Genomic DNA, 13,543 nt, shown 5'->3' with positions numbered 1-13,543 from the left:
GTGGGCCATTAACTGCAGACATACTAATATCATGTCCTTAAATAATTAAGAGAAGTGTCTTCTGTAAAGTTATACTGTACAACTCCAAAAGGGTGACCAGTGCTTAAGTGTTTATGGAATGGTTTGCTTTTTTGGTGGTTCATTTCTCGCCAAACATCTCTGCCCTGTCTGAAATCGTGGGCAGATATACCAGTTGATCACCTACTGTCTTTGTTCAATTTTAGCTTTATCTATAATCAATTCATAATGATGTTCTTTGTAATCTTGCCATCCTCATTTGACCCTAGAATTGCTGAAAACAATTTAACTTCTAGTTTACAATTGCATAAACAAAAAGAAACAACAAAAAAATCTGATGTTTATTTACATCTATAATAAATTATTTTCTTGAAAATGCCACATTATGCAAAATATAGTGCCATACTGTGAGCAGTGCCCTGGGAAATAAGACAGAAAAACATAAGCATAGCTGTATTTTTGTTGAAGTGAATTCTAAAATGAAAGTATTTATCTTTAAAATGAAACTTGGATTTGTTTCATTGCAAAATACTAGTTATTCATTTTAGCCAAATTGACAAAAGTAACCTTTTTTGTGACCGAAAGTGATGAAAAATACTAACTACATAAATGTAAACTTTTGCAATGTTAAATCCATAGCCAAACATTACATTTAAGTGTGAAACAGATATGTAATTTATGATTTTTTCTGTTACACTGTATGTTAGTTTCTTAGAAAAGTTTATCTATTGAGCCTTTTTCACAAAGTGTTGTATATATGTGTAAGCAAGGAACATAATTAATAAACATAACGTTATAAATTCAATGTAAAGTTAATTAAGATCAATTTAATAATGAAAAGACTAAGAAAGATGTACTTAAAGGAGAAGCTGAGGTAAATGGAAATCAAAAGATATGCAGGAAGCAAAAACGTGTCAATGCAAAGCTTATCTGGCATCTTTCACAATTGTGGTCTAGTCCCTGATATATTTTCTCCAGCTGAATTCCAAGGTATTTTGCACAAATTGTAGTAGAATGAATGTTTTAAATTATCAAGTTCCACTCCTTATCTGAGATATTGATAGAGAGACCTCTTTCCCATTATTGTCAAAGTTGGTCTAGAAGTGAGCACTGTGCCAATTTTTGGTAAAGTCCTGAAATGCTGCTAATATTCCTCTCTGTACTAGTTAAAATATTTTTCAGCATGTGAATTTATGGTTGATTAGGGAAGTTAGGTAAATTCTTTTTTAACAAAGTTCCTAAGTTGTAAATAGAAAAATAAGTTTGTTGAGGGAATTCCATATTTACAACAGAGCTGATCAAAAGTGCAAACATATTAAACAATATAATGATATCTGAGGTGTAAATACCTAGTATCTTCCAAGACTTAATTATCATATAGTTGAGGGAGGGATCAAATGCTATGTTATCCTTAAATGGGACAGCAGACAGCAGTGGCTTTTCCTTAAAGTATCTTCAACATTGGAGTGAAGCACAATCTGATTGTTAGTAAATTGGTGATAATCATTAAAGAACAGAGCACAGATCAGAGCATACAGAGAGGACTTTTTTTTTTCCATCTCGAACCAGGCAGGAGCATATTCAGCTCTGAGTAATTATTTACATTATCTTAAATTATGAATATTTGCAACACAGTAATATAGCTTGAAGTAAGGTAGTGCCATGCTACATTCTTCATTTGTGTGTTTGTTTTGCTGATTTTAAAATGTTTTGTTTAAATAGATGAGGATAAAAAATTATTTGTTAATAATTATAGGAATGCTCTGTAACAGGAGCAAGAATTTTGGATGGATATTTAACTACTAGACATTAAGCCCATTACAATAACGGGCGCTAGAACAGTAGTCCATAAACATTAGTAGGAACAGTCTGTATTAAATGGCAAGGGACCTTTTACCTCATTACATTTTTTCCGTAAAATGCCTGTAATTTTCTCTGACAGTAATACTGGCTTTGCTGTCCGTAATATGTGTTTAATTTTCTGTCACAACAGTGGGCAATCAGCAGATTCTCCCCAGCAACTGATGTAATGTGTGCGAAAATAAATCCACTTTTAAAAGTCATCGTATTGTAATATCATGAAAATTTGTATATTTAGGAAAACCCCTTCAATAACTGACACTTTACACTTTACCAGGCCAAGCTTCTTAATCACAAATCTGACATCCTCAGAGTGAACACTTGCACAACAATGGGGAAGCTGGTCTCCGCGTCTCAGTACCCGATTGAATTTTTCGTGTTTTTTGTTTTAGGTCTTGCCTCATTTACCGAAATCCGATTGGATTGGCCACGCGATATTTTATAGGTCCCGCCCTCTCTGTCTTGTGTGACGCGTCAGGCGGCCTTTGAAGCATCTGCTTTGAAAGCGTCGCACCGTGCCCCGCGCATGCGCACTTCACCAGAAGACGCACACTCACGGACACTGAAACGCACACAGGGGTTTTATTAAAGAGGATATTAACTATGCTAGGTAGAAATAGGTGAAGAGTTGGTCATATATTGGCATTTTGTTCAGTGCTTTCCATCAGAGAAAACTGATATTTGTGCTTTCTTGTAACTGTAATTTTTTAAGGCATTGGTAAAGTAGATCCAGAAACGTTCTTTTTGCTTAAGGGTGAATCATATACTTGAGGACATCAGTGAAAATTAAGGGGAAATGCATTTAAAATTGAAGCCATTAAGCACTGTTTTACACAAAGAGTTGTGGGAAAATAAACTACCAAGACATGTATTTGAAGCAGAAACCTTGACAACCTTTAAGAAAAATCTGGATGAGATACTGGGACAGCTTAGCTATTAGCTAATAAAATAGGCTTAATGGACTGAATTGTCTCCTCTCATTTGTCAGATATCTTGCATTCTTATGTAACTCCCAGATACTCCCAGAACTGTTCTGAAATGGTCAACAGATAGCCATCTAATACAATGTCAAGCACTAATGAGTTTACTGGAAAAAGTGCACTTTATTTATGCCTTATAACTGTGCAGAATGACAATTCACTTTTCTAAGATATGATTTATGTGTTATATAAGACTTTCAATCAATAATACACAAGTGGTTCTAAAAACTCAGAGAGAGCATCATAGCTTTTGACAAAGAAACTTTTCTCCAGTGCAGGTGGAAAGAAGTAAGTCTTTTGAACAAATCTGCTAATAGCATTTTATGATTAGTTTGTTTACAACAAATATTTTAATGACAATAATGTGAACAAATAATATAACGTAAGTTATGTTTTTTATGTATTATATGATTGTAATATAATAATAACATGCTGTATTAGGTGAGAAAATATTTATGCTACTGCTTAGAATTAAATTGATGAAAACATGCTTTATAATTTTGATATTCATTTTCTGTCAAAGAAAAAAAAATCCTTGACTGAGGGGGAAAAAAAAAACCTAATAAAAAAAAATCAAAACCTTGTCATTTGTTAAGGTTTATAGTTTTCCAGTCGCCAAGTAGAGAAATAGACATTCTCGTTCCATGGTTAAATAAAAATGTGAAACTTTTTTTTAAAAATATTTAATGTGGTCTTTTTGTGTGTAATTTGATAGTGTTTCATTATTTGCCTCTTTTTACTATTCTCAGTTCTTCAACCAAGTGCTGATGTTGGGAAAGACATCTGTTAGTGACCTCTCTGAACATGTATTTGATCTTATTCTGGAGCTGTATAATATAGACAGTCACCTTTTACTTTCTGTTCTGCCACAGCTAGAGTTTAAGTTGAAGGTAAGCCTTCTTGGTTCATTGTATCTGGGGAACAACTTTAACTTTTGACAGGAGTAATACCTATTTTTTCATTTTAACATTTGATAGACTTCACTGACTTCAGACTGTATCTGATTTGGTGTATTAAAATCTTTTGTGTTGCACTAAAGTACGAAAGTTGAAAAAAACTTTGCTTTTTACTTGACATGGATTTAAATAAAATTCCTTAACCTGTTAAAATCCAATTCAGGCAGTAGTATTACTCACTCTGCTCCTGTGCTTTCATAAACTTTATGTTGATTTATTTAGAAAAATTTAAATTATAATTTGTTTTATTTCCTAGAGCAATGATAATGATGAACGTTTACAAGTGGTTAAATTGCTAGCAAAAATGTTTGGGGCAAAGGATTCTGAATTAGCAGCTCAAAACAAACCTCTCTGGCAGTGTTATCTTGGAAGGTAGGAGTAAAATTATTATACCTGCATTCTTGAAAGTAATAAAAGTGCATGTATGATTTATAGCAAATGCATTAGTAGGACCCCCTGCATATTAGAATAAGACAGATAAAGGAGTGTGATTTTTTTTTTTTTGTTTTTGTTAGTTTTCTAAGCACACTTGTTTCATGACATGGTTTTCAAGAGAGTGAAATGATTCTTTATTGATCAGAAAGCAAAAAAAAAACCAAAAACCTGAAGATCAAATAATTTAACATGCACATGTTTTGTGATATAGAAGGAGATCATTTTTCATTCAGGATATCTATGTGGATATGGGAAAATGTGCAAACTCCATTTAAATAGTCAACAATACCAATCTGTATGTAATATATATATATATATATAATAATAATAATAATAAATTTTATTTATATATATATATATATATATATATATATATATATATATATATATAAAATACACACACATACAAACTATATCTTCTTTCGGATGCTGCCATTTTGGGGTCGCCACAGCGGGTCATCTATGTCCATCTATCCCTGTCTTTCACATCATTTTCTGCAACACAGACTACCTTCATGTTCTCCTTCACCCCATCCATAAACCACCTCTTTGGCCTTCCTCTTTTCCTCTTGCTCGGTGGTTCCACCCTCAACATTCTTTTCATGGTGTACCACTCATCTCTCATTGCATGTGTCCAAACCATCTCAATCTAGACCAGGGCTACTCAAATATAAATTTGAAAGGTCCACTTACTAAATTTCCATTCAGTCTGAGGTCCGGAAAAGTGACGGTCAAATTCCAAATAGAGAACTCCAAAAAAAAGGCAATCTCCAAACTTTAGAACTATACACAAAAAAATGACATGGTAGGCCTTTTAGTGTGAAAGGTGACACCTTCTTTGTGCCACCAGTTGTTTGAACTTGGGCATAAAAGGTGTGAGGGCAAGGCGGAGGCACTGATGTAAATATTCATTGGTGAGGGTGTTGCGGTATGTGTTTTTCACCATGTTCATAGTGGAAAAGGCAGATTCACAGCAGTACGTTGAAGGAAACATTGTAAGAATTTGAAGGGCCATCTTCTGCAGGAGAGGAACACCTGCCGCAGTAACCATCTTTGTCCAGAAGGTGACAAGGTCACAGTGAGATTCCTGCAGTGCTAGGTTTTCTTGTAGCTCAATTAACTCTGTTTGCAGAGAAGCAGCACTGGCCCATTGGAAGACTTTTGTGGCTTCATTTGAGAATTCTGCAATATTTTTGACAAGAAATGGATTTTCGATGCACAGCAAGACTTGTTTTCCCAAAGGGAAATCTTCAAAGCGAGTTTGGAAATTTTTAATCAGCTTGTCCAGGAATTCAGCATAATTGTGATGGTGATGTTTTCCTGCAGTCTGATCCAAAAGTCTTGGGAAGTGAAGCAGGTCCTGCTGTAAGTCACATTTGAACACCTCCAGCTTCCTCTGGAAAGCACGGACAGCTAACATGAGGTCACACACTGTGCTGTTTTTGCCTTGGAGCTTCATATTAAGGTCATTAAGATGGGAAGTAATGTCCGTTAGAAAAGCAACAATTTCCATTTTCTCGTCATTCTTCATGAAATCCACAAACGGTTTGGCTTTTGCACTCTTCTGATCCAACAGAAATGTCTCCAGCTCTTTCCGCAGTGCCCAAAAACGCTCCAGTACCTTGCCTTTACTAAGCCACCGGACATTGTTGTGAAGGAGCAAATCATCAAATGTTGCATTCACCTCTATTAGAAATGAGCGCAATAAACAATGTTGCAAAGCAGAGGATGCTCTCAGATAATTGACCAGTTTCATGACTGTTGTCATGACTTCTGAGTACCTTTCTCCAAGGCTGGCACACAAAACCATCTGGTGAATTATGCAGTGGTATGCCATGAGGTCAGGGTGGTGAGTTCTCAAGCGTGACACTAATCCCCTCTCTTTCCCAATCATACATGGTGCGCCATCAGTAGCAATGGAAACAACATGCTTCAGATCTATCGCTCTGTCTCTAAGCATCTGTGTCACTGCTTCATAGATATCATCCCCCCTTGTGTGTCCATGGAGGTTTGTGAGACCCAAAACATCTTCATGAAATTCTCCCTTTTCTTCATCAAAAAATCTGACAAAGACCATGAGTTGATTCATCCACAGCCAATGAAATGAATTTGGCTTTTTTTATAGCAGAACTAAGTTGTTCAAGCAAATCATCAGCGAGTATTTCAGCTTGTCTTGCAGCAGTGGAATCAGAACAGGGTATTTGGTTTATTTTCTGGATTATTTCATCCTTTTGAGTCCCTTCAAACAGAGCAGTCACCACTTCACTCATACACTCTTTGACTACTTCAGCATCAGAGAAGGGTTTCTTGTTTTTTCCCAGGACCCATGCTACTCTAAGTGAGGCTTCTGTTGCCCGCTCCTGTTGTGTGGCTGATCTAACTATTACACTGCTTGTAGCTTCATATGATGATTTCAGCTGGTTTATTTTTATGGTCCTTACCTCTGGGTTCTGAGGGTAATTTTGTTCGAAATGTGCATGCTTGGTTTCATAATGGCGTTTCACATTACCACTTTTGATTATTGCTACCGTCTCGTTGCAGATTAAACGCATTGGTTTTCTGCTTCCCACGGGGAGCACGAACGCATATTTTTCTGTCCACTCACTCTTAAATTCGCGGTTTTCAAAATCAACTTTTCTTTTCTTATCAATGTACTGTCTTGAGCCAGCCATCTTCACTTTCAGTCAGCAAAAAAAAAAATCAGTTATCTAAATTTGCACTGCCTGCGAGTGATGAGACTGCCTGTTCACCGGCCTGACCCAGAGCACGTGACCGGTACATAAATCTGGCTGCCGTGAATGAGCGAGCGAGTATTGGGGGGGAGGCGGGGAGTAGTAGGAACGATACTGTTACAACTGCTGTGATTGGACATAGATGTAGCAACCAAACCGAGTAGAAACCTCAAAGACATATCGCGCGGAATCACAATTGCGCACTTCATTGAGAACTCATTTGGATTATGATTACATTTGCATGTTTGTTTTGGCGTCGGTCCAGATTTAACCGTATTTGGGTCCGGATGCGGACCGGAGTCCGCCTATTGAGTACCCCGATTCTAGATTCTAGACTATCTCACTTTGTCACCAAACAATCGTGCCAGTGTTGTCCCTCTAATATACTCATTCCTATATCATTAAGAGGAAGGAATGCATTGGTGAGCTCAGTAATCGCAAAGGAACTGGTAGGCCAAGGAAGATCTCCACTGCTGATGACAGAAGAATCCTCACTATGGTTTAAAAAAAAAAGCCCAAACACCTGTGCGACAGATCAGAAACAGTCTTCAGGAGGCAGATGTGGATATGTCAGAGACTACTATCCGCAGAAGACTTCATGAACAGAAATACAGTGACCTCACTGTAAGATGCAAACCACTAGTTAGTCATAAAAGCAGGATCACTAGATTACAGTTTACTGTATGAAAAAGTACATTAAAGAGCCTGCAGAATTCAGGTGAAAGGTCTTGTGGACAGATGTGACAAAGATGATCCTGTATCAAGAGCAAAGTGGGGAGGTGAAAAGGAACTGCCCAAGATTCAAAGTTGATAAATGCTTCTCATTAGAAAATGTTTACATTGCTTTTTATTGCAATATGTAACCAAAACATTTTTCATGTTTGCATAAAAAAAGACTTTCATTTACAGTGCATTTTCCAGGAGGTGTAAGTGATTTGAGATTCTATCCCAAATAGGACATAGTGTTTTAGATAAATGGAATTACGTGTTAGAAGTGGCACTCTGACCTGCCTGTGTCCTAATTAGTTCAAGTTCCCCGTGATATTTACATTGAATCTGTTGATAGAAAGAGGGGAAAAAAAGGGATGGGTGGTGAGTTGTGCAGCATCCCAAGATTTTACTCCCAAGGTAAATATTTTAACATGGGCATTTTATCACTATTTCAGAAGTGAGCCTCCCATTTCTTTGTATCTTTGGTAGTGTTTCTCAAATAGCACAACTGTATATTTCTAGTTGTGTTGTGTTTGTTCTGTAATTTGCAAGCTAGCCATAGAACAGTCACATTTAAAATATCAAAATATATTTTGTTTGCATAGTGAGAATATTTGCAAATGTCCACCTCGATAAAATGATGTGTACTCGTGTCTGTCCAGTTGCTATGTCTCTGTCATTCTAAAAGGTGGTGCATCACAAACATTTTCAGTAATAAAATGCATTACATTTGTCATTCCAATAGATTACGCAACACAAACATTAATACTGCTTTTAAAAACCCCATACCAAATGGCACAACAGAGGCATATGCTTTGCATGGTGCCTAGCAAACGTAAACGCTGAGGTCTACTTTGATTACTTAAATTTTTAACTTGTTTTAGACGGGTACTAGAGCTAGTAGTAAGTATAATAATTGTGTCATATTGCCAAACTCTTCTTTAAACCTTTACATATTTTAATGCATTGCCTAGATTAACTACTTGTCACATTAATATGTTAGAGCGTTAAGAATTTTTAGATAATAACTTTGATTTATCATCCATTCCATGATGATTAAAATCTTTTGTCTTATTTCCTGTTATGTGAGTAAAATATTATATGCTTGAGTAGAATCCACCAAGCTGAAAGGCTTTCTCTTTTAAACCCTAATCTAGGTTTAATGATATTCATGTACCTATACGTCTTGAATGTGTGAAGTTTGCAAGTCACTGCCTTATGAATCATCCGGATTTAGCCAAAGATCTTACTGGTATGACTGCAGAGGTTTTCTTTCTGTAATTTTTTTTTTCTTGAAACTGAAAAATTTAATGCAAATATGATCTGTATTTGTTGATTGTAAACTGACTAGACTAGAGAAGAATCCAACTGCTAAATGTTATAAATTTCAAGTTTCTGCAGTAAGCAGCATTGGAGCCAACTCTTCTTTCTCATGTTAGAAGTATAGCAAGAAAGAGAGACAAAAGAAGAAACTGTTAATTAACAAGTTTGTAGCCTTTCATTGTTTTTCCCCTTTTTGCCTTATTTATTAAATTCAATATATAAGTAACAATTGTGTGTTAAAACGTTTCAGCAGTGCAGGGATGGTGTTTTAAGGTCTCATTCAGAGATTTGGTGGAGCTTAGCAGTTTTTTTATTTCTTATTGAATTAAGTTTTGTTATATGAAACATTTTGTTTTTGTGGGTAAAAATTCTCATAGTGTGTCCCAGTAAATGAGCACAAATATCTACTGTAAACCACAATATTAAACTGAATTCATGTGCTTTTCTTTTAATAAAGTATTACTAATGCCTTGCAGAATATTTAAAGGTGAGGTCTCATGATCCCGAAGAGGCCATTAGACATGATGTCATTGTGTCTATTGTTACTGCTGCAAAAAAGGATCTCTCACTGGTGAATGATCCCTTACTTAATTTTGTAAGAGAAAGAACTTTGGACAAGAGGGTAAGTTTTGAAATCTAATGACTTTTACTGATTTTATAAACTAGTACGTGTTTTAATCTATCTACAGCTGAAAGAGGGAAACAGCTTTCAAGATGAACAATCGTAAGGTTTTTTTTTTTCTTTTGGAGTAGTGATATTTAAGTCAGTCTTGAGTGAAAAAAGTTTGGTGCTCTCTGCACACAGAACAATTTGAAGTTCACCTTAATGTTTACTTCAGATGTTCTTTCAATGAACTAATAAGTAAGTCATTGTGTTATTAGGGGTGCTTACACCAAAGGTGTTCTTATTTATCTTTTGCTCATTTAAGTGCCGAATGCTACTTGTTGTTATTCTTCCTTGGTCTTAATATAACTGTTCAAGGTAGATGATGCTGAGATCAGATACTGTATTTTGGTGAAAAATTAAATGTGCCTTGAGTGTTTGATTGTGTTTTTGATTTTTTTGGTTTGTTTTCAAAAAATAATGCAGATACTTTATCTGTTAAGTTTAATAAAAATGCTTTTATGTATTTTGCAATTTCATTGATTTGTTGGTATTTATTGCTATTTTTCCCTCCTAATCAGTTTAATAATAATTCTAATGTAGTTTGCTATGGTGGTGCCTTTTTAATGCTGTATTGTGACAGCTAATCACTCACAGTTTATTGTTTGTACTTAATGATGGTGTTCACTGAGAAACATTCTACCTGGAATATCAGTTTAATTAGACAAACAGCATTTATTTTGTACACCGTACCAATTTTACAAGTATGCATGCCTAATGCACATTTCCATAAGTAAAGTGCAGTGCAAAAGTTAATTTCATGATTTTATTTTATAATTCACATTATTAACATTGAAAGTTAAAACCAAATTTTTATATTGGATAACAGGTTGCATGAGTTAAAAGATAACTTGTGTTTATTTCATTACTCTATTGTACAAGGTTATGCAGTATCAACTGACACTTATAAAACAGTTGTTCTATAATCTGTGCTTTTAGATTTAATTTACTGTATTGTTAAGATGTGTTTCATTTTATATTTCATTACAAAAGTTTTTAGTTCACTACAAGAAATTAAGTATATGGACAAGTATTTGATTAGACTGATTTTTAATAATGGACCATGTACTTTTTAATTATTTGAAGCAAGTACTTTATTTTTCCTTCTTATTAGAACAGTTTGCTTGGACCCCATAAACATGTCAAAATACACAAAATAGACAGTCAGTTTAAATGCTCTGACATTTATGCTAACACTTTATATCACATATCCAAAATAAAATTCGTAACATTCAACCCGCTTAATATAATTCAGAAGTGCAGAGCTGCTTAATACCACCTTATGTTTTAAATCCTTCTGCACTTCCAAAGAGAAAGTCTAGCACAAACCACCTTTTCTCTCACACTCCCCTAAAGGAATTTTGTCAGAATTATTTTTGAAAGCAAGCTGTGAGCAGAGCATGATATTTGTGCGCTACAAGAAGTGTGTGTGGTATAGCGGGTCCGTGGCTTCCAATAAAAAAGGCTGGGATTTACATCTGTATAGCCGGGCCGTTCTCCGTGGATGCGATTGCACGACCGCGGGGAGTTAATGAGGTAGTTGGAGCGAGTTGCACCTAAACGTGTGGGTGTGGTCGTTCTCGATTACCTCATTGGCTTAATATGGTGTGTGATTAAGGTGCTGCCCCCACGGAGGTGTATATATACGGGTCGACACCGGGATGGGGATATAGATAAATGGAAGGGTGAAGGGAGAGGAGAGAGGTTACAGAACAGGAAAGGCAGTCTAAGCAGGAGGATCTGGCCACCTGAAAAGAGGAAGCCAAACGAGCTGGGGCCCCATGAAGTAGCGTTAGTTGGTGGCGCTCTAGGGGCTAGTTCACCCCACTGAAAGTTTGAGTGAGTGGGGTGAGCAGTGCAGGTGTCCTCCCAAGGGATCTGGGGAGCGACTGCGGGAGCGTGAAAGATGAAGGGAGGAGAGCCGACCTCGGATGGTCTGGCAGTGACGTCCATAAGGAGGCCAAGATGGAGGTTGGCCGAAAGAGCTCGTGGCTGTTGGGTCTCTGCCGGCTGAGGGATCAATGGGTGAGCTGGGGAGAAAGAGAGACGGAGGTGGGCCGGAGAGTAAAGAGAAAGAGAGGAAGAGAGACTGCATTTTAACTACTGCGTTTTTAATCTCATATTTTAAAGGATATATTTATTTGATTTTTATCCCCACTGCACTTTTGTTTGGACTCTGTTGTTTTAAGTAAAAGCACTTTGGCACTTTTTGGATATATTTCCTGGCTTCATGTGAGATTTGTCCTCATTTGTCAGCTCATCTCGGTGACATTACCAACGGTGTTGGGTTTAGGGCTCCCATAAGGACATTGGGAGAATGGAGAGAGAACCGGCGTCGTTACAGTGTGACCACATGAATGTAGTAAGGGTGAACTCAATTCCGCTAAACAGAGCTATAGCTTAACAGAAATAAATGCTAATAAATCTGAATGTTTTCATAATAAAGTATGAAATAATAAATAAATAGTAGTTTAAGGACTTATTAGGCTTTTCTAGGAATTCAGTGGTAAGTATGTGGGTTTAGACCATATGTGAACAAATGTTGTGAATATGTCAAGAAAAGATTTTGAGAAATTACCATTTCAAGAAGTTTTTGTAAGCAAGACTAGAATTTTATTTGTGTACTATGTGGGATTTTCTCAAATGGATAAACAAGTATGGTCCAGGGTTCTCTATGCACTATCAAAAACAGAGATTGAGCACAGGCAATTAAGTGGAGGTAGAGAGAATATAAAAAAAAATTGGTGAGATACTGCACGGTCACTGGAAGTCTTTAGCCACTGGCAGAGTCCTTGCAACGTCTTTTGTAATTGTTACTTTTTTAGTTTTCAATTCAAAGCGACACTTGTTAGATCTGTGAATGTGGGAGGCTGATTATACACAGACGGTTACGTTAAAGACTACCCAAAAAGATAAATGTTAAATTAACATTTACATAAATCACTTTCCTTTTGCATTTAATAGTGGAGAGTTCGTAAAGAAGCAATGATGGGATTGGCTCAGATTTACAAAAAATACTCTTTGCAAGGAGAAGCTGGAAAGGAAGCAACCAAACAAATATCATGGATCAAAGACAAGCTTCTGCATATATACTATCAAAACAGTATTGATGATAGGTAAGTGTCAAAGTTTTGAAAAGATGGGGGAATTTCTAAGCAATCAGTTGCAACGGAGTAAGCTAATACAGAATGTCTGCTTTATTAAATTAAAAATCTTTTAAATCACCTGTTAACCATAATGAGGCTGAGTAGCTGCCAGAAAAATCACTTTATAACAATAAAATTGTCAATATACTCTATTTACATTAAATGTCTGTTAGAGATTGGAAAAATCTTGTATTTCTCAACTATTTCTAGCTGAACTGGTGGTTAATAAAAATAATCTTTTAAATCTTCTTTAATATATTTGAATCTTCTTAAATAATCTTTTACTTCATTAAAATGTAAAACTTCGTTTTAGTTGTTTTGTGAAGTGTTCTGCTAATTCACAAAATGGTACATACATTTTCCAGCCATATACAGCATATTGTAAACGTAGTGATGCACGCAATTGCCTGTAAATGAATATTCATTTACGTCCTGTTTCTTATGTAGGGCCCAAGGTTCTTTAGGGGTGGGGGGACTGGAAGGATTTTTTCCCCTTACCCATGGGATAATTTATTGGCTGGTAAGTGGAGCTGGATTTCAGTGTAGGTTTTATAAATAATGATATGATCATCATGGGATACCTAATTTATCCTAACAGATGTATGTACTAAATTTATTCAGTCACATTTGTGTTCTGTAAGGGAAATACTTTTTAAAATCAATACTAACAAACCTTCAAACATTATTATATCAGTGTCACATGCATTAATGAATATCA

General features: G+C 35.9%; 1 protein-coding gene across 1 annotated transcript in view; it reads left to right on the top strand.

The window, feature by feature from the left end:
* Positions 1 to 13,543, top strand: part of pds5b (PDS5 cohesin associated factor B) — a 155,442-nt gene that overhangs the window by 80,749 nt on the left and 61,150 nt on the right. The window contains exons 8-12 of the mRNA XM_028799315.2: positions 3,608 to 3,748; positions 4,071 to 4,186; positions 8,850 to 8,944; positions 9,492 to 9,637; positions 12,644 to 12,795. Coding sequence (XP_028655148.1) covers positions 3,608 to 3,748; positions 4,071 to 4,186; positions 8,850 to 8,944; positions 9,492 to 9,637; positions 12,644 to 12,795 — 650 coding nt within the window. The remainder of the gene's footprint in view (positions 1 to 3,607; positions 3,749 to 4,070; positions 4,187 to 8,849; positions 8,945 to 9,491; positions 9,638 to 12,643; positions 12,796 to 13,543) is intronic.

Source organism: Erpetoichthys calabaricus, chromosome 4, assembly GCF_900747795.2.
Source record: "Erpetoichthys calabaricus chromosome 4, fErpCal1.3, whole genome shotgun sequence".
NCBI classification, from domain to species: domain Eukaryota; kingdom Metazoa; phylum Chordata; class Cladistia; order Polypteriformes; family Polypteridae; genus Erpetoichthys; species Erpetoichthys calabaricus.
Note: the sequence above shows the minus strand (reverse complement) of the source record. Positions and strands in the feature narration are given on the sequence as shown.